This window comes from Pristiophorus japonicus, chromosome 10, assembly GCF_044704955.1.
Source record: "Pristiophorus japonicus isolate sPriJap1 chromosome 10, sPriJap1.hap1, whole genome shotgun sequence".
In the NCBI taxonomy this organism is placed as follows: Eukaryota; Metazoa; Chordata; class Chondrichthyes; family Pristiophoridae; genus Pristiophorus; species Pristiophorus japonicus.
In genome coordinates this window covers 166329309-166351703 of record NC_091986.1, presented here as the reverse complement: position 1 = coordinate 166351703, position 22395 = coordinate 166329309, and the positions used below count along the sequence as shown (strand labels likewise).

Here is a 22395-nt window from a genome sequence, read left to right as displayed (position 1 = left end):
ATAAAGAAAATGGTTAGTTGACATTTCAATTTTTTGCGCCTTCATTAGGGTCGAACCTGTGGGAACTGAAAATTAGCTGGGTAAGGAACATAGCACATGGCATTTATTACTGGAAGGAGAAAAGATGAAAGTGTAAATACAATGGGTGAAATCAGATCATATGGGAGGTATAATTTTAGATGCAGCTAGTAATATGGCAGAGAACTAAAAAAAGGGAAATTAGATTCAATATCAAATGGCTTCAAACAATTCACAGAAAAAATGAAATGTAAGAGGCACATTTGTACCATATACAAAATAATTCAGTTCAGCAGTTTTTGATCCACTGATGTTAGAATTGAACTGGATCTATAGCAAATAATCAGAGACAAACACCAGTCTTACAGGGAATAAGATTACTATACTAGTGCATTTATTTTGCTTTGAAGCACACCATACAAGAATATAATTACATTTTTTTTGCTAATTTATGTCTTAGAAAATAATGTTATTGCACTTTAATATATTTAAAAAAATCTGCACTGTAATAAAAATCTTCTGAAAAATAATCAACTTGTAAAAGGTTATTAGGAGAACATACTGTGATGGAAGAGGCCTAGGAAGGGAAACAAAGGTCCTCTAGGAGAAATTGTTGTCCTATTTGTGATTTCTGAACGCTGAATAGTTTTTTTCAAATAGTGACTACCCTCACTGTGGATAAATGCCATGTTGTATTAGTGGACATCCGTAAATTAAAAGTGGAAAGTTATTTAAATAGGCTTGCTAATAATCTGGTGTATTGAAATTATTGTTTTCTCAGCAATTAATGACATTTAAAGCAATATTTTAATTACCTTGCTCTTTAGTACAGAAATGCTCATATCAATTTCTTACCACCCTAAAGTAACATAACTTCTGTCTTTGTACCTTTAGAATTCCTTTTCCTTTACCATTGATGGAAAGGAGGTTATGTGGGACAGCAAACGAGGCTTTGTCATTCCCAGACCCACGTACAAATTTATTGGTCTGCTGACATGTGAAACCACTGTGAATGGAAAGACGTTTCATTCTTATTATTTAACACACAGACAGGGTTTGTAGCTGCATTTGCTTTTTTTATTTGTCATTATTATAACTGGTCTGTGTATATTCAGTGTATTGTACTTTCATATCCACCAAACAATTCTTTACCAGGCTGATGACTGAGTCACAGATAATGATGTTTGTGTGCTAGATACATTATGGTGGTATGCTGTGTGAATGACATTCAAATCCTACTTTTAAGTTTTTTAAAAACATGTAAAACTTTTGGGGAGCCAAAGCAGACATTTCTGGCCAATTTGACTGTACCTACCACTTTTAATGCTTGACTGAATCTTCACCCTCATAAACTATTCCTCAGATTTTACATAGTATTAAATTCACAGCACAAAAACAGGGCATTCGGGCCAACAGGTCCATGCTGGTGTTTATACTCCACATGAGCTTCCTCCCACCTTACTTCATCTCACCCTATCAACATATCAATTTGGAAGATTTGGAAGGCCCACCCTGACATCAGGTCTCAGGTTAAAAGGTTGCCTTGCATAAATCAAGCACTCAAAATGTTGAAGCACTGGTCTGCTGTGCAGAACATCAATGGAACAGATAGATTCTTTAAACATTTCAGTGCTATACTTATAAAAAAAAATTAATATTTATTGAATTCATTAATTACATTCTTTAAGTTAATTAAAGTTATATGTTTGCCAAGTGCTTTATACAACTATTAACTTTCAGAGGCAGAAAGTAGCACTCTTACTCTCAGTTTAAATGACTCCCATGTGCTGTAGATCTTCCTGAAGTAATTTAGTTAACATAATCTTCTGAATATTATTGTGAATATTGTTTTAGTGCCTGCCATGCTTTGAGTTGGTGCCTTTCTTTTTTACTATCTTTCCCTTCTGGCCTGAAGCTATTCATGCTGGAGTATGACTCTGCTGCTTACTGTAGCTCTACATTATCATTATATCTTAAAAAATTGTAATGATGAATCTGCAGGAACATTAAAACATCTGTTTGTAAGGATGACTATGATTCTGTAGTCCATGGGGTTGACAGTAAGCAGATGCTGAAAGCAAATTAGCAGGCTATAATTTCTACATCAGAGTACTATTTTTATTTTGCAATTTTATTTCAAACCTCACTCTGTTTTAAGTTGATCTTGTAGCATTATCTTTTAGTTGTTGTGAAGCCATGTTTTCTCCAGTCCATCACTTGCTCTCTCAGAACTTAAAATACATCTGATTTCTGTCATACTATATTTATAGTGCTGACTTGCTACGGATTTGTAATGCTGATTTTTTTATTATATAAGTATGCCCTCCTCTTTTTGCCTACCCACTTTGGGCCCCCCCCCCTCCCCCCCTCCCCCCCAACCTCCCCCAACCCCAGGTCATGCATCATTCTACAGAGTCTCCTGTCTGGTTGTGTAAGTGTAACCAGTTACTGGAAGGTACGCAACTGCTTACCACATGACCCCCCCTCTGATTGATCAGCACTCGTTTCTGTTAAGGAAAAATATGTATTAAATTAAAAATCTACAGTATGTTCTTGTACTGCTTTCCACTTAGAAATGCAATAATTATAAATCTTGTATATATTTATATTTGAATAGAAAATTCATGAGGTACAGTTTATTTTGTTTTTAATTCCAATATGGACTGGTAAACATGCATTTTTCATAGTGACACATATCTATAATCTTTAAACTGAAAGCAAATGTATTTTTTTGAATTTTGATTTGAAGTGGAAATCTCAATTAAAAAAAAATAATTACCCTTTCAAAGATGAGTTACAAAAATATATGTTTAAATTTAATGCCCTTTTGTTTTTCTGTCCAATTTGTCAATTTTCTTAGAATATTTTGCTTTAAATAGTGAATGCAAATGACATCACCAGCTTGGAATAATGTATTGAATTCCACAATGTGATTGAGAGGAATTGATGTTAGCATAGATGTCATTACTTGTGGTCTATCAGTAAATTCATCTTTGCTAGTTTGTGTTAAAGGAATATTCCATAATAACCTTATGTGGCAGCCCACAATAGTCTTATCAAAACATTCTCCCATTTAAAAAGACTTTTAACAAAGTTTTGGCATAAAAATTAGTTTTAAAAATATAGTTACTGCTAAATTGGAGTTACCATTTTGGGGAATGTGCCAAAAAAGCACACAATTAATCCATCTTTAACAATATTAAAGCATAGTAGGCTGGGCAATTTCACCTGATCTCAATGACTATCTGTCCTACCTGTGACAGAGTCTGTGGCTCTCATATTGGACTGTTCAGCCATCAAAGAACTCACTTCAGGAGTGGAAGCAAGTCTTCCTCGATTCCGAGGGACTGCCTATAATGATGATGATGATGGGGATACTGTCCCAGAATGAAAATTGCAATATTAAGACATCAGCTTGTTTTGTATCATTGTAGAATTGTAAGGTGGATATTCGTCAATTTATTTGAATAAACCTTCATCTGTTGCAATATAGAAACATAGAAACATAGAAATTAGGTGCAGGAGCAGGCCATTCGGCCCTTCGAGCCTGCACCGCCATTCAATAAGATCATGGCTGATCATTCAACCTCAGTACCCCTTTCCTGCTTTCTCTCCATACCCCTTGATCCCTTTGGCCGTAAGGGCCATATCTAACTCCTTTTTGAATATATCTAACGAGCTGGCCTCAACAACTTTCTGCGGTAGAGAATTCCACAGGTTAACCACTCTCTGAGTGAAGAAGTTTCTCCTCATTTGAGTCCTAAATGGCTTACCTCTTATTCTTAGACTGTGACCCCTGGTTCTGGAACTCCCCAGCAACGGGAACATTCTTCCTGCCTCTAACCTGTACAATCCCGTCAGAATTTTATATGTTTCTATGAGATCTCCTCTCATTCTTCTAAACTCCAGTGGATACAAGCTCAGTTGATCCAGTCTCTCCTCATATGTCAGTCCTGCCATCCCGGGAATCAATCTGGTGAACCTTCATTGTACTCCCTCAATAGCAAGAACGTTCTTCCTCAGATTAGGAGAACAAAACTGAACACAATATTCCAGGTGTGGCCTTACCAAGGCTCTGTACAACTGCAGTAAGATCTCCCTGCTCCTATATTCAAATCCTCTAGCTATGAAGGCCAGCATGCCATTTGCCTTCTTCACCGCCTGCTGTACCTGCATACCAGACTTGAATGACTGATGTACCATGACACCCAGGTCTCGTTGCACCTCCCCTTTTCCTAATCTGTCACCATTCAGATAATATTCTGTCTTCCTGTTTTTGCCACCAAAGTGGATAACCTCACATTTATCCACATTATACTGCATCTGCCATGCATTTGCCCACACACCTAACTTGTCCAAGTCACCCTGCAGTCTCTTAGCATCCTCCTCACAGCTCACACCGCCACCCAGCTTAGTGTCATCTGCTATCTTGGAGATATTTCATTCGATTCCTTCATCTAAATCATTGATGTATATTGTAAATAGCTGGGGTCCCAGCACTGAACCCTGCAGCACCCCACTGGTCACTGCCTGCCATTCTGAAAAGGACCTGTTTATTCCAACTTTCTGCTTCCTGTCTGCCAACCAGTTCTCTATCCACGTTAGTACATTACCCCCAATACCATGTGCTTTAATATGAAGAGCAGAACCACTATTTTCTGTTTCTTTGCATCAATACATTCCTTTTACCTTACAAGAGAAAACAGGTGTAAAAGCTGGTGGGGTCTGAACAATGTTCAGTGGAGAAAAAGTCCATTGAATATAATCAGCAGTAGGAGGAAAGGTGTTGGGAATGATAGGTTGCAGTGACACAAGTTCTGTAGTTGATAAATACATAAATCTGCTATTTAAACAAAGTTAGAACTATTGGATATCATAGCTTAACTTGTAAATGTGCTGTATCATAAGTTACTGGGGTAATTCATAGTCAGTTAATTTATAATATAATAGAATAAAACTTGTTGGTATATGGAACAATATGGAGTGATGCATACACCATGCGTAGTATCCAGATGTCTGAGTTTCCGACAATATTAATTTTATTTTATTATTGTTTAAAATTTAGTCAATAGCATCAACAATGTACAGCTCAATGTGACCAATCCAGTCAAGATGTTGAGTGGAAATTCACTCGCTATCAAGTGCACAGTGACTGCAGAACTGAATTCAAGAGTTGAGATTCTCTGGGTCATCCCTGACAAAGTAAGTGTTTTAAGCAGGATACATACCTCAAAGGCATTGAAAGACGTAGTCTAGTAATTCTGGGTCTCTCTCTTGCCATTCAGAATTACCAGGAAATGTTGAAAGATGTTGCACTTTACGTTCAAAAGTATGAACGAATAATTTGGATTGGCAGAGAGCTCGCAAACTGAAAAAATATTGCACTGCTTTTAATTTCACATTTCTAAATCTTTGCACAGTGACATTCCTCCACAGTTTTAAAAACACAAAATCTGTATACAAAAATAACAGATTGCTGAATAAATGCGAAATAATATAAGATAAATTTAAACAAAGTAAAAGAAATATGCAGAACAACCTTGGAATATTTCCAGATTCCTATTATTCGTTGAATATGCTAGAAATGCAACCTTGATATCTTTTATGGAAAAATACCAGTAAATAATATATATTTTTTAGTACAGACCTTTCAAGCTGAATTCACCCTCCTCCCTACACAAACCATCATCAAAACAAATAACTATTTAGGGTAGCATTTTGAAGTTCCTTTTATGGCTTCTGTTTTCGTGTAAAGAGCTAGCCATTTGTTGGAAATCTATCATGTTATAGGTATTACACACATTCTTTTGTAATGCAATGATCCCTGAGACTACATTTTTTTCAGCACATTCATGAAAAAGATTGTCAGGTAAACATACGCCCAGACTGGACATATTTTGGGAAAGTTATTATAATGCCGTTAATCAGGTTCTCATTTATAAAATGCCAGAAAGAAAATTTTTTTGGCACAATGATGAGGGAAGGATTATTCTCACCATATTTCCCAAGTGAGAAAGCTGCATAATGACTACTCAACATCTCAAATGATTTGTTTGTTTCACTATATGGAAAACGTGCTACAAGAAACATTTTTCTAATTTTGTTTTTATTTTAGGAACTTGGTTGTGCGCAAATCATCACAGAAACAGCCTAATCTGAAATTCATATTTCCCCCCTCCCTTCCTGTTGAAATTAATGTGAAGAACATTATGAATTGCTCCACAGGAAAAGTTTATTGTGCGTGCTGTACCCGCTGAGTGTAACAAATTACATTTCATGCGTTGTGGAAAAACATGTAGTTCATGAAATATATTTTGTTTAAACAAACAAATCCTATCCTGAAACAAAAGCAAATCCTAAACTACACAAATTTAAAAAGAAAAGGTTTCTTAAATTATGCAAGTAAAGCCATGAAACAAAATATGGTGTAGTCGTACTCTTTATGTACAATACCACATTCTCTCTTTACTTTGTTGCTTGGTCCGCTCTACACAAATAATCTACTATGGTCTGTATTTTTTATGTTGCAATAAAACCATGGTAATTGATAATTATAATGATTTTTCTGGGGAATACCAATGGTTGCACCTTGTGTATAATAAACATTATGGGCCCAAGTTTCCCCAGGAGTTGCTCCTATTTTTTTGGAGCAACTAGATTTTTTTGGAGTGTCTTAAAAATCGCAATTCTCCCCATTTAGTTTGCTCCAGTTTAAGTGAGTTAGTTCAGTTTTTTTTCAAAAGGAGGTGTTACCAGCCACTTACGCCTCTTTTGGCCATTTAAGCAAGTTTAACCAGCGAAAAAGTTACTCCAAACTAACTTAGGCCAGCGTATGTGGCCACTTTTGTATGCTCAGAAAAACTTTGCGGAGGACTTAAGAAATCAGCACAGGTAGCTAGAGATAGGGGGGGAAGGGAAGTGAGAGGATTTTTCAAAGCACTAAACACCTTCACAACAACATTAAAGTAGCATAAAAACCATCATCAATAATAAATGAAAAATAAAAAGTCCTACCTCGCCGACTGCAGCACGCAGCAGCAAGTCGTTCAGCCAGGGCTAGGGGTGGGATCCACAAAAGAAGCACCGGGAGAGCCCTCCGGGGCACGACATGCAGCAGCAGCAAGCCGTTCGACCAGGGCTAGGGGCGGCGGGAGGCACGGAACAAGCAGCAGACTTTACCTTTAAAAATGGCCGATTGCCAATGTTAGTGAGCCAATGCGCATGCGCGCATGCTCCAATGTGCATGTGCAACGCTGCTGGCACTCAGAAACACGCTGGGCACTAGCCCCGCCCCCCTGATGGCTGTGTTGACCCAGCACGGTCCTAGCTCCACCCTCCACTGGTTCTGCTGCGCTACGCCAAGGGCCTGCATCGTTCCAGCTTAGGGGAGAATACCACGGTAACTTTTAGGCGCGGTTTTTGTTCTAAAAAGCCGGTGCACCTTGTTCTAAGCGTGGGGGCAAACTTGGGCCCAATGTTACTACATGAATTCATGGTTATAATACAGATTTTATAGCATCTGTTGTACATTTAATTTGAATCATCCTCTTTAAAATACACTTAGATGAAGGAAAAATGGAGCTAAGGTAGTGTTCACTGTTTTTCTATGAATGATGTGAAAACAAAAGCAACTTAAAAAATTTGCATAGGCTCACTTGATGGCTCAGTTCATAAATCTGCTGCACGATGTGACACTAAGCCATATGTCTGATCCCTGGACCTTGCTCAGTTACCTGATCTCAGCCAGGCAATAATAAGGATGTTACAATTGGACTCAGTCCCAGGTCAGGAAAGGGAAAAGTCAGCCAGGATTCCTGTTGCTGATAGAAAGATAGAAACATAGAAAATAAGTGCAGGAATAGGCAATTCGGCCCTTCAAGCCTGCACTGCCATTCAATAAGATCATGGCTGATCATTCCTTCAGTACCCTTTTCCTGCTTTCTCTCCATACCCCTTGATCCCCTTAACCGTAAGGACCATATCTAACTCCTTCTTGAATATATCCAGTGAACTGGCATCAACAACTCTCAGCGGCAGGGAATTCCACAGGTTAACAACTCTCTGAGTGAAGAAGTTTCTCCTCATCTAAGTCCTAAATGGCCTACCCCTTATCCTAACACTATTACCCCTGGTTCTGGACCTCCCAACATCGGGAACATTCTTCCCACATCTATCCTGTCCAGTCCCGTCAGAATCTTATATGTTTCCATGAGATCCCCTCTCATCCTTCTAAACTCCTGTGAATAAAGGCCCAGTTGATCCAGTCTCTCCTCGTATGACAGCCCAGCCATCCCTAGAGTCAGTCTGGTGAACCTTCGCTGCACTCCCTCAATAGCAAGAACTTCCTTCCTCAGACTAGGAGACCAAAACTGAACACAATATTCCAGGTGAGGCCTCACCAAGGCCCTGTACAGCTGCATTAAGACCTTGCTGCTTCTATATTCAAATCCCCTAGCTATGAAGGCCAACATACCATTTGCCTTCTTTACCGCCTGCTGTACCTGCATGCCCACTTTCAGTGACTGATGAACCATGACATCCAGGTCTCGTTGCACCTCCCCTTTTCCTAGTCTGCCTCCATTCAGATAATATTCTGCCTTCGTGTTTTTGCCCCCAAAATGGATAACCTCACATTTCTCCACATTATACTGCATCTGCCATGCATTTGCCCACTCGCCTAACCTGTCCAAGTCACCCTGCAGCCTCTTAACGTCCCCCTCACAGCTCACACCGCCACCAGTTTAGTGTCATCTGCAAACTTAGAGATATTACACTATTCCTTCATCCAAATCGTTAATGTACATTGTAAAGAGCTGGGGTCCCAGCACTGAGCCCTGTGGCACTCCACTAGTCATTGCCTGCCATTCTGAAAAGGACCCGTTTATCCCGACTCTCTGCTTCCTGTCTGCCAACAGTTCCCTATCCACTTCAGTATATTACCCCCAATACCATGTGCTTTGATTGGTCCCTAACTGGTCAGCACTGCTGAAAAAAGTATGTGATTATATTTTGATTGAGGATGGATTTGGGTTTGGCTCTGCCCCACTGCTCCTAAAGACTCACTGTTTCATAGATTCATATCTAAAAACCAGCCATTTGGGTGAAGCAAAAAACAAAATACTGCAGATATTGGAAATCTGAAACAAAAACAGATAATGCTGGAAACACTCAGCAAGCCGGGCAGTATCTGTAAAGAAAGGAAAATGAGAGTTATTGGTGGCCTGCCAGTGTATCCTGGAATCTACCTCAGTTTGAGGGGTTAAGGTGAAACAAACTTTTAGTGGCAATAAAAATATTCTACCATTTGCCAGTGCTTTGATTTTAGCTGCAGTGCACAGAACTGTACAAATCTATCCTGTTTGCAGAGATAGGAGCCGCGATTTCCCCTACCAAGGTGGGAAAGAGGCACACAACGTTGGGGGCGGATTTGAAATCCTCTCCTGGTTCCATATCGGCTTCCCTCACGAATTTCCCCTGATGGGGCTTGTTATGCCCACCCGGCCAATTAAAGTGACGCATCATCAGCCAGTTTCCTTAACGGAACCATGGCCACATTGATTTTGACAGTTATGCTGTCAGTGTTCTGCAGCACTGAAATGCTGCAAACACTAACAATCACAGCACAAAGGTGCACGGCTGCACCGAGGCTCTCCCATGATTCTCTCCAAATGCTTATGGAGGGAGTCACAGCACGGAGGGAGGTTCTCTGCCCTCACAATGGGCGGAAGAGACCTCCCCAGGACACCAATGCAGCCTGGTTGCACATTGCACAGGAGGACACAAGCAGGGATGTCCTCAGGAGGATCTGGCTACAGTGGCGCAAGCCTTTGAATAATCTCGGTCGATCACGAAACACTAAAACAAAGCCACACTCAACCTCATCTTGCTGTACCACTCATCACATCCCCATCACTCTGCCTTCCTTACTCTACTGCACATCCTTACTCACACCATTTTACCTTGCAACTCCACCCATCCCTCTCTATCTACAATGACACTTCCCCATCTCACTTGCCACCCCTCACACTCGCCTTCATTCTTGTCCAGTCATACCAACTAACAACACACGAGAATAGTCACTTGGGTCTTTTATCTAATGTTCACGTAAAGTTTCTGTTAATGTGTTGTCAAACATTGAAATCATTACTTTCAACATTTTGCCTTCTTGGACAGATTTGTGTGCTCCTTTGGAAGTAGCTTAGTGAGTTGCAGTGAATGGTGAGACATAAGGGTATTCCCACAATGGTGGTGAGTGGGAAAGGAATGGCTTGGGCATTGTAGGGATGTTTTATGGTGTTGGAGTGGGGTGCTGCCAACCTGGCGCATCACGTGGTAGCCAGGATGTACAGCATCAATTGAAGATAATGTGGCCATGGTGAGGCCATCCCTGGCCTCCTGGGCAGCAATATGGACATGTGCTGATGCCCTATGACTGGTGCAGCATCAGGTGATTGGTGTTGTTGTTGGTGATGCTGGTGTGCTTGGTGATGTTAGTGTTGGGGCTGATCGTGGTGGGATTCTACGGACCAAGGTGAGATTTTTTGAAGGGCACCGATGCTGCTGGAATTGATGGCAACTGAAGTTGAGATGACAGAAATGATCTATCAATGGTGAGAGAGGTTGTTCCAATGAGGTGACTCCAGATAGAGAGTTTAATCCTAACAGTTCGAAACTTCCTAAAGTTTAAAAGTGTACTCCAAATCCTGAAGGCTCCAGCTTCTAACACTGGAAAGTGAACAGCTGTGAAATGGTAGCTTTAATACCATTTTTGCAGCTGTCACTTATTCAAAACAATGGAGAGTTGTTGAAAACCCGACCTACTTACCTGATGTTATCCCTGAGTGATGGGAACCTCGTGCAAAAGTTGAAAAAATGGTTATTAGGAGGTGAAATGCTTTTCAGCTAACTTTAAGCACCCTCTTAACTATTCTGTTTAGCTCACCTGCCACTGAGAACATAAGAACATAAGAAATAGGAACAGGAGTAGGCCATACGGCCCCTCGAGCCTGCTCCGCCATTCAATAAGATCATGGCTGATCGGATCATGGGCTCAGCTCCACTTTCCCACTCACTCCCCATAACCCCTTATATCCTTATCGTTTAAGAAACTGTCTATTTCTGTCTTAAATATATTCAATGTCCAAGCTTCCATAGCTCTCTGAGACAGCTAATTCCACAGATTTACAACCCTCTGAGAGAAGAAATTTCTCCTCATCTTTGTTTTAAATGGGCGGCCCCTTATTCTAAGATCATGCCCTCTAGTTCTAGTCTCCCCCATCAGTGGAAACATCTTCTCTGCATCCACCCCGTCAAACCCCCTCATAATCTTATACGTTTCGATAAGATCACCTCTCGTTCTTCTGAATTCCAATGAGTCGAGTCCCAATCTACTCAACCTTTCCTCATAAGTCAACCCCCTCATCCCCGGAATCAACCTAGTGAACCTTCTCTGAACTGCCTCCAAAGCAAGTATATCCTTCCATAAATATGGAAACCAAAACTGCACACAGTATTCCAGGTGTGGCCTCACCAATACCCTGTATAACTAGCAAGACGTCCCTGCTTTTATACTCCATCCCCTTTGCAATAAAGGCCAAGAATCCATTGGCCTTCCTGATCACTTGCTGTACCTGCATACTATCCTTTTGTGTTTCATGCACAAGGACCCCTAGGTCCCGCTGTACTGCGGCACTTTGCAATCTTTCTCCATTTAAATAATAACTTGCTCTTTGATTTTTTCTGCCAAAGTGCATGGCCTCACACTTTCCAACATTATACCCATCTGCCAAGTTTTTGCTCGCTCACTTGGCCTGTCTATGTCCTTTTGCAGATTTTTTGTGTCCTCCTCACACATTGCTTTTTCTCCCATCTTTGTGTCATCAGAAAACCTGGCTACGTTACACACAGTCCCTTCTTTCAAGTCGTTAATATAGATTGTAAATAATTGTAAAGCGCAGGCAGACCCGGAACTTGGGAAACTTACACGGAGTGGGATACCGCCCCGCTGTCAATCTTTTAGATTTTGACAGTGGACCCGCCTCTGAACCCGCCCTGAGTGCCGGCAAAATCCAGCCCCGGATTTCTGCAGTGGTTCACACCTCCAACTAACAATTATCATCATAAAAGATAAATAATAATCTCTCAGTAACTGAAATTACAGCCTAATTATATACAAACCTAATCACTTTTATCTGTGTGTTTCAGGAAAATAGAAGCACTTCTATAACGAATAGAATTGACCAGACAAATCCTGGGATAAATACATTCTACAGCATCCTTGTTATAGACAAAGTGCTCACATCTGACAAAGGGAACTACATATGTCAAGTGAAAAGTGGGGAAACAGTAAAAAAAAGGAAAGCAACAGTCAATATTTATGGTAAGAAACAGTAAAATAAAATAAATATTCAAAGTCAAAATGTTCATTTATGCTGCAAAACCAAGAAATCCTGACTGTGAGCTCTTGTACTGTATATGCTGTGCTTATCTGAAAGGATCACATGGTCCAGAAAACTTGATGCCAGGATTTGTGTTCTGTACATTCAGAGTTTGCAATGAACATGAGACAGTGTTGAGCTCCAACTCTGAGAGCTCTTTGAATGAAGCACTTCCATTTTCTCATTTCAAATGAATTCTTGAGCTTATTCAGATTAAATTTACTCTGATCTCTGTACAGCATATTTTTCAAATCAAAATATACCTATCATTCTCCTAACATTATCAGAACAATTTTTAATGTCATTAGCAAAGAAAAAAATTCCATCAAGAATCAAAATGAATGGATGGAAAATCCTGTAGGCCCATTCTGCAGGAAATCCCGACATGTGCTCCCAGTGGGCATCAATTTGTTAAATCTATTCAATAATATGTAAAGAAAACAATTTACTATAAAAAACTGAAAAAGCTCATCAGTTTAACTAAAAAAAAATCTTGCATTTATATAATGCCATTCATGTCCTCCGAATACCCCACAGAGCTTCACAGCCAATGAATTACTTTTGACATGTAGGCAAATACAGCAGCCAATTTTCTGACCGCACGGCCCCACAAATAGCATTAAGTCAAATCACTAATTAATCAATTTTGGCTAGTACCAGCTGAGAGATAAATGTTATCCAGTACACTAGGAGAAACACCTATCTTCTCTGACTAGTACCATCATCCAAAAGTTGGCACCTCTGACAATGCAGCACTTGTTCTATAGAAAGCTGTTTTTCAAGGGGTTTCAACTTACAGAAAGAGAGTTTAAAGCTTGGGAAGAACCAGATGAGTTATAGAAATATTTTTATCGTGATGATGTCACACACAAGTCATCTGATGATGTATTTTAATGCAATTTACAATATCCCATCAGGTCACTATTTTTAGCAATATTTTAAATGTATTTAAAAAGGTCTTTACAATTTTGCTATAAATAATGACTGCAGCAAATATCTGTTCCACCCATGTAATTAACAAACTTTTTCCTTATTTGTTTACAACCATTTTTTAAGAAGACCATTATCTTGACAAACAGTTCACAGTTTTGAAGGAATTAGAATAAAAGCAAATCTCAGGTATACCTCAAGGTTTATAGGTGTGTATTTTACTGATATAATTTGTATATACATACGTGCCGATTCTTGTGCTTGCATTTTTGTGGCAGGAGTTTTCATCAATCTCTTTCATTTGTATTTCATAACACATGAATATGGATGAATCTTCATTCCACATCATAAATCTCAAGTAAACTATTCCTAAAAGGAACTGTTCCTATCACTAAAACCATTTTGCTTTCCTTGTTTTTTCTGCCCCTAACAGAAAAACCATTTGTCAACGTTAGATGCCGGAAATCATGTAGTGCTGAAGTGCTTGCTGGTCAGGCAGCCTACCATTTTCCAGTAAAAGTCAAAGCATTTCCACCGCCCGAGGTTTTATGGTAAGATTAAAATTATCACTGAGACTTGGGGGCCAAATTTGGTCAAGGCCCAAAGTGCCGCCGATGGCTGCCGAGCTACCTGACGGTTCTTTTGGCAGGATATTCATGAAGAAGGTCCATCGAGGTTGGTGGTCGGCAAATGAGGGACAATCTGGGCGGCAGCCGGCGGGAGCTCTCATTCTCGGCGGCAGAGGTACTTGCTACCCAAGTGTCGCCGAGGATGGAGTCGGGCCCACGGAGGGTCAAAGAACTAAAAATAAAAATCAATAACAAAAAATTACAAAACTATCAGAAAACCTTCAGGAGATTCCATCAAGGTAAGTCGCTGTGGAAAAACCAATTAAAACATTTTCACTGACCTTTTTTCGACGACCTTCAAACTTACTGTTGGGGACAGACCAGCCTCCAGCCAGCGGTCCACCCCCGTTCTAGCGTCGACTCCCGCCCGCATCAATATGGGAGCTCGGTGGGCGGGAAGTCAGTTGTGCCACTTGGCTGTCTGCTGACGTCAGCGGATGGTTCCCAGTGGCACTCCCACCTGCCCGCTCCAGGCCACCTCGAAAGTGGCACTGGGCGGATCTGCAAGAGCAATGTCGACGGCAGAATAACCGCAAGAAATATTGCCTGAAGAGAGCTATTTGTCTTTACATGACATCACTATTGAGTCAGGACATGGAGGCAAGCCAGTTGGTTCCTAGTAAGAATGAATGATCTGTGCCAGACGTGGGTGGAACATTTCCATCAGATAAATATAGGCACAGTTTTTTTGCTTCCTAGTTTTACTGCCTACTATTTTGACCATTTTGAATACATCCAAAAATGTGTTTGAGGGAAGGGATGTAGAATGATGGGAGACTTAATCTTTGTATGGTTAAATGCAAACAAAATAAGTTTATTTTATTGAAATCTGCTTCGTATTTAATTTTTTACTCAACCCAAATCTCAAATTTAAATTAGAAATCCCTACCAGGGGTAGGGAAGGATGGACTGAAAGAGCACAGTCTGCTGCTTTACCACTGGAGGCACAGGAAGTATGCTGTAAGAATCGTGGATTTTCTTGGCTCAATTTTCTGCAATAAGAGACTTGGCAGCAAGTTCTGGGAGAAAATCACACTTTAGCCCAGGCACAGACATCCACTGGCAATATTTTAATAAAGTGACCTCACCCTGACCCTCTGGTGGGGTCAGGAAAGGAGGTTACTGTTGGGCACATCCTAGTTAATATGTTGGACCTGCGGAATTTTGATCAAAACTGTTTGATAGATCTATGGTTAGCTGCATTGAAGAGGCAGAATACAAAGGATACTGTTGGTTGGAGTGCATGACAAAGTAGTATTCATTTGGAAGATTCAGAATACATCACAAGTGAATTCCAAGTGATTTGAGTGTCATCTGAACCCTGGGATTAAATTATTGCCTGCAGTCATCTATCACTCATGATCGCTGATGATACAAAATGGACCATTCAAAGTAGTAAGGGCAATTTTAAACTTGCTCACCTGGAAGAAACCAGACAGACAGGCAGTTAAAATGGCCTATGTAACTTACCCACACTAATTCTACTGCCATCCTGAGGGTCGTAATCTTAACCTGCTCTTCTGAGCAGGTGAGAGGGATACCTAGTGGCAGGCAGCTGGCTCCTTCTTTCAATATGCAGATCAGGCTCTGATGGCGCTATCAGACTAAAATTTTAACCACAGGCCTGTGCTGGGAAGCCATTATGGCTTCCTCACCAAGAGGAGCTGGGGCCAGAAGAGGCTCAGACAGGTAAGAGGATTTAAAAAAAATGTGCTTGTGCTCCTTGATCTCTGTCTTGAATAGACTCAATGACTGAACATCCACAGCTCTCTGGGTAGAGAATTCCAAAGATTCACAATCCTTTCAGTGAAGAAATTTCTCTTAATCCCAGTCCAAAATGGCCAACCCTTTATTCTGAGACTGTGATCCCCCCTAGTTCTAGACTCCCCAGCCAGGAGCAAGAGTGCTCCTCTGGGCATGACAAGGAAACCTTCGCCTGACCTGCTCGGGATTCCCACCGTCTCCCCCACACGTTAGGCTCTGCTGAGCTACCCTCCCAACCACTTACCTGAATGCCGGGGGCCATTCCTCTCGATCCACAGTGGTGTCTCCTACTGCCCAAGATCCTGTTCCTGCCTACCAGCCAACTACCACTTCCCGCTGGGTTCAAGTAGACCGATGCTGATGAGACCTGTTAGTTAAAATCCTCCCGGCCTCATGCTGCGTAGGTCCAGACGGTTGCCATCAACCTCCACCTCAACAGATTGACTCATCCCCAGTTAAAATCTGCCCTGTTGACTTATCTCCCAGAATGAATTTTCATCTCCATATATTATTTTTTTAAACCATACATGTGGTAGTTCAGAAGCTATTAGTGCTACAAATGTTATCTATGATGGCACTAGAGTCACAGAGAAAGGAAGCATGCAGACTATGATGGCAGCATTCAATTTCCAAGCAATAGGACAAGAACGTTTGCATTAAACACCAAGCAGGAATGGGAGAAGAAATTTAGGGAAGGTGACCATGGTGGAAGAAGTAGATTTTAAGGAGGCTTTGGAAAATGGGGAAAGATGTAGCAAGGTGGAGGGATTTAAAAAGAGAATTCCAGAGTGCAGGACTGTGCTGAAGAAGTAACAATGCAAATGAACTAAGATAAGCCCTATGAATAGGTTTACCTCAACCTCCATAAGAACTTAAGACACAGGAGCAGGAGTAGGACATTCAGCCCTTTGACCTTGCTCCGCCATTGAACAAGATCAACTCCACTTTCCCGCCCTATCCCCATATCCCTTGATTCCCTTAGTATTCAAAAATCTATCGATCTCTGTCTTGAATATACTCAACGACTGAGCCTCCACAGCCCTCTAGGGTAGAGAATTCTAAAGATTCACAAACCTTTGACTGAAGAAATTTCTCTTCATCTCAGTCCTACATGACCGATCCCTTATTCTGAGACTGTAACCTCCCCCCCCCGCCCCCCTAGTTCTAGACGCCCCAGCCAGGAGAAGCATCCACCCAGCATCTACCCTGTCAAGTGCCTGAAGAATTTCTCGGTGGATTCATGGTAAATCATGGGAATGGATAAGAAACTAGGAAATAAGTTCTCATTAGAGGAGTAATATTGGATTGAGGGAAAGTACTGAATGGGATGTTTCAAGGCTTGGTGCTGGGATCAATACTGTTTATAATTTACATGAATGACATTGAATTGGAAATTCAGTACAAAGTAGTCAAATTTGTTGAAGGTACCAAACTAGAAGGAACAATAGAATCAATGATGATCTCTCAGAAATCACAGAATGATGATGATTTCACAAGTGAAGGTCAAGTGATTTGTTAATCATCTGAACCTGATGCCTCACAAATCACTTGAGAATCAAATGACTACATCATCATCCTAAATATGCAAGTAGGCGGAACAATAGGACAAGCAGGACAAATCCAATCCAGCTAATCAGTCTACTCTCAATCATCAGCAAAGTGATGGAAGGTGTTGTCGACAGTGCTATCAAGCGGCACTTACTCACCGATAATCTGTTCATTGATGCTCACGGTTCCGCCAGGACCACTCTGCTTCAGACCTCATTAGAGCCTTGGTCCAAACATGGACAAAAGAGCTGAATTCCAGAGGTGAGATTAGAGTGATTGCCCTTGGCACCAAGGCAGCATTTGATCGAGTATAGCATCAAGGAGCCCTAGTAAAATTGAAGTCAATGGGAATCGGGGAAAACTCTCCACTGGCTGGAGTCATACCTAGTGCAAAGAAAGATGGTTGTGGTTGTTGGAGGTCAATCACCCAGCCCCAGGACATCGCTGCAGGAGTTCCTCGGCAGAATCCCATGCCCAACCATCTTTATCTGCTTAATCAATGACCTTCCCTCCATAATAAGGTCGGAAATGGGGATGTTCACTGATTATGATTGCACAGTGTTCAGTTCCATTCGCAATTCCACAGAAAATGAAGCAGTCCATGCCCGTATGCAGCAAGACCTGGATGACATTCAGGCTTTGGCTGCTAAGTGGCAAATAACATTCGCGCCACACAAGTGCCAGGCAATGACCATCTCCAACAAGCGAGAGTCTAATCACCTCCTCTTGATATTCAATGTCATTACCATCGCCAAAACACCCACCATCAACATCCTGGGGGTTACCATTGACCAAAAAATTAATTGGACCAGCCACATAAATACTGTGGCAACAAGAGCGGGTCAGAGGCTGGGTATTCTGCGGCAAGTGTCTCACCTCCTGACTCCCCAAAGCGTCTCCACCATCTATAGGGCACAAGTCAGGAGTGTGATGGACTACTATCCACTTGCCTGGATGAGTGCAGCTCCAACAACAATCAAGCAGCTCAACACCATCCAGGACAAAGCACCCCATTGATTGACACACCATCCACCACCTTCAACATTCAGTTCCATGGCTGCAGTGTATACCATTTATAAGATGCACTGCAGCAACTTGCCATGGCTTCTTCGTCAGCACCTCCCAAACCCGCAACCTCTATCACTTAGAAGGACAAGGGTAGCAGGCACATGGAAACACCATCACCTGCAAGCTCCCTCCAAGTTACACACCATCCTGACTTGGAAATATATCGGCATTCATTTATCGTTGCTGAGTCAAAATCCTGGAACTCCCTCCCTAACAGCACTGTGACAGTATCTTCACCACAAGGACTGTAATGGTTCAAGAAGGCGGCTCATCACCACCTTCTCAAGGGCAATTAGAAATGGTCGATAAATGCTGGCCTTGCCAGCGACACCCACATCCCAGAATGAATTTTTAAAAATCGTAGATTAATTTTAATGCAGAAAGTGCAATGGGCTACACATGGGGCCCAAGTTTCCACATGATTTGCACCTGATTTTTAGGAGCAACTGGTGGAGAACGGACTATCTTAGAAATCGCAATTCTCCACATTTTGTTTTCTGCAGTTCTAGTCAGGTAGAACAGTTCTACTTTGGAACAGAATTTTTTCTTCAAAAGGGGGCGTGTCCGGCCACTGACGCCTGATTTCAAAGTTTCCACAGTGAAAACGTACTCCAAACTAACTTAGAATGGAGCAAGTGAAGATTTTTGTAGAACTGAAAAAACCTGTTCTACACATTAAAAAATCAGGCGCAGGTTACAAATTAGGCGTAGGAAACGAGGGGGGGAGCGGGGGGGAAGGGAAGTCATTAAATTCTACAATAAATCCTTAGTTATACTTATACAAATATTATACAAATAAATCCAACCTGAATAAACATTTATAAGCAAAGAAAAGATTAAATAAACCATCTTCCTACCTGTGTGAAAGTTCTTCAGGCAGGCCTTTAGGAAGCGGTTTGCCGTCGGGACCGAAGGCTGAATGGGCCGGGCCCGAGATTTCGGGCAGGGCCCGTCCCCAGCACCAGAGGTAGGTGGCGTTGGGTCGGGTCGGGGAGAGAGGTTCGGTTCGGGTCGGCGGGGGAGGGAGGGAGAGAGGGGGAGGGAGGGAGAGAGGGAGGGGGAGGGTGGGAGAGAGGGAGGGGGAGGGAGGGAGAGAGGGAGGGAAGGAGGGAGAGAGGGAGGGGGAGGGAGGGAGAGAGGGAGGGGGCGAGAGGGAGGGAGGGAGGGAGGGAGGTCAGGTCGGGGAGGGAGGTCAGGTCGGGGAAGGAGGTCAGGTCGGGGAGAGGGAGGTCAGGTTGGGGAGGGGGAGGTCAGGTCGGACCAGTCCGGGGGCGAGAGTAGAGTCAGGTCGAGTCAGGTGGGAGCGGCAGTGGCAGACGCAGACGGGTCGAGTCGGGTCCGGTCCGGTCGGGGGAGGGGTGGGGGGCGGAAGCAGGAGCGGCAGCAACAGGCGGGTCGAGTTGGGTCCAGTCCGGTCGGGGCCAGGGGGGGGGGGGGCGGAAGCAGGGGCGGCGGGGAAGCAGGAGCGGCAGCAACAGGCGGGTCGAGTTGGGTCCAGTCCGGTCGGGGCCAGGGGGGGGGGGGGGGCGGAAGCAGGGGCGGCGGGGAAGCAGGAGCGGCAGCAACAGGCGGGTCGAGTTGGGTCCAGTCCGGTCGGGGCCAGGGGGGGGGGGGGGGCGGAAGCAGGGGCGGCGGGGAAGCAGGAGCGGCAGCAACAGGCGGGTCGAGTTGGGTCCAGTCCGGTCGGGGCCAGGGGGCGGGGGGGGGGCGGAAGCAGGGGCGGCGGAGAAGCAGGAGTGGCAGCAACAGGCGGGTCGAGTCGGGTCGGGTCCGGTCGGGAGAGGGGTGGGGGGGCGGAAGCAGGAGCGGCAGCAACAGGCGGGTCGAGTTGGGTCCGGTCCGGTCGGGGTGGGGGTGGGGGGGGGGCGGAAGCAGGAGCGGCGGGGAAGCAGGAGCGGCAGCAACAGGCGGGTCGAGTCGGGTCGGGTCCGGTCGGGGGAGTGGGGGGTGCGGAAGCAGGAGCGGCAGCAACAGGCGGGTCGAGTTGGGTCCAGTCCGGTCGGGGCCAGGGGGGGGGGGGGGGGCGGAAGCAGGGGTGGCGGAGAAGCAGGAGTGGCAGCAACAGGCGGGTCGAGTCGGGTCGAGTCGGGTCGGGGGAGTGGGGGGTGCGGAAGCAGGAGCGGCAGCAACCAGCTGGTCGAGTCGGGTCCGGTCCAGTCGGGGGGAAAGCAGGAGCGGGAGTCGGCAGGAAGCAGGAGCTGGCCATGGGAGGAGTCTTATTCACGCAGCCCCAGTGAGGCCATTCGGCCAGGGCTAGGGGCTGCGTGCTTCGGGCCCCTCCCACACAGTTTCGGGCACCTGGAGCTGCTGCACTTGCGTGCCCACTGTAGCGCGCATGTGCAGAGCTCCCGGCACTGTTTTCGGCGCAGGGTCCTAGCTCCGCCCCCTACAGCTCCTGCTGTGCCGCGCCGCGGGCCAGAGGATCTGCAGGGAGGTGGAGAATACGGAGGGTTTTTTTAGGCGCACTTTGTGGCGTGAAAAACGGGCATCCAGCTCGGAGGGGCGCCCGTTTTTTATCGTGTGGAAACTTGGGCCCATGGAAAGGAAAAATAGATGCCATGCAATTTTCATGAATGTTGTTGAAATTGAAGCTGAAATAGACCTAGGAGTCTTAGTAGACTTGAAGATAGAAATGTCTAGCAATGTGCATCAGCAATCAACAAAGCAGTAGAGTATAAGTTTGAGGAGGCAATGATCAAACCTTATAGTGCTCTGGTCAGCCCGCACTTTGAATATTGCATCCAGTACTAGCCACTAAGAAATAGAGACATTCAAGCACTGGATGCAGTGCCAAGATGAGTTACTAGGCTGATCTGCACTGTTAGGGGACTGATTTATGAAAAAAGACTGGATTGAGGATTGGTTAACTAACAGAAAACAGAGAATTGGGATAATGGGTCATTTTCCGGTTGGCAAGCAGTGACTAGTGGGGTGTCGAATATATTTAAGGATCGGTGCTGGGTCATCAACTATTTACAATCTATATTAATGATTTGCTTGAAGGGACCAAGTGTAATGTAGCCAAGTTTGCTGATGATACAAAGATGGGTGGGAAAGCAAATTGTGAGCAGGATACAAAAAATCTGCAAAGGGATATAGACAGGCTAAGTGAGTGGGCAAAAATTTTGCAGATGGAGTATAATGTGGGAAAATGTGAGGTTATCCACTTTGGCAGAAATAATAGAAAATCAAATTATAATTTAAATGGAGAAAAATTGCAAAGTGCTGCAGTACAGAGGGACTTGGAGGTCCTTGTACATGAAACACAAAAACTTAGTATGCAGGTACAGCAAGTAATCAGGAAAGCAAATGTTGGCCTTTATTGCAAGGGGGATAAAGTATAAAAGCAGAGATGTCCTGCTACGTCTGTACAGGATATTGATGAGGCCACACCGAGAGTACTGCGTACAGTTTTGCTCTCCGTATTTAAGAAAGGATATACTTGCATTGGAAGCTGTTCAGAGAAGGTTCACTAGGTTGATTCCGGAGATGAGGGGGTTGACTTATGAGGATAAGTTGAGTAGGTTGGGCCTATACTCATTGGAGTTCAGAAGAATGAGAGGTGATCTTATCAAAACTTATAAGATAATGAAGGGGCTCGACAAGGTGGATGCAGAGAGGATATTTCCACTCATAGGGGAAACTAAAACTAGGAGACATAGTCTTAGAATAAAACTGAGATGAGGAGAAATTTCTTCTCTCAGAGGGTTGTAAATCTATGGAATAGACAGATTTTTGAGCGAGAACCAAGTAAAGGGTTAGGGGGAGTGGACAGGGAAGTGGAGCTGAGTCCATGATCAGATCAGCCATAATCTTATTGAATGGCGGAGCAGGCTCGAGGGGCCAAATGGCCTACTTCTGCTCCTATTTCTTATGTTATGTTATAAACTTGGGCTTTTCAGCCTAGTAAGAGCAGTCTGAGATTTGATCTTATAGAGGTGTATAAGATTATTGAAGGTTTTAGAAAAAAGATTAGCCTGGAATATTATTTTAATATAATA

General features: G+C 43.3%; 1 protein-coding gene across 3 annotated transcripts in view; it reads left to right on the top strand.

Moving 5' to 3' along the window:
• flt1 (fms related receptor tyrosine kinase 1) overlaps window positions 1-22395 on the top strand; it is a 274841-nt gene that overhangs the window by 68416 nt on the left and 184030 nt on the right. For all 3 annotated transcript variants that reach the window (XM_070892291.1, XM_070892293.1, XM_070892292.1), the window contains exons 5-8: window positions 913-1072; window positions 5084-5220; window positions 12223-12397; window positions 13819-13936. In XM_070892291.1, the coding sequence (XP_070748392.1) occupies window positions 913-1072; window positions 5084-5220; window positions 12223-12397; window positions 13819-13936 (590 nt within the window). The remainder of the gene's footprint in view (window positions 1-912; window positions 1073-5083; window positions 5221-12222; window positions 12398-13818; window positions 13937-22395) is intronic.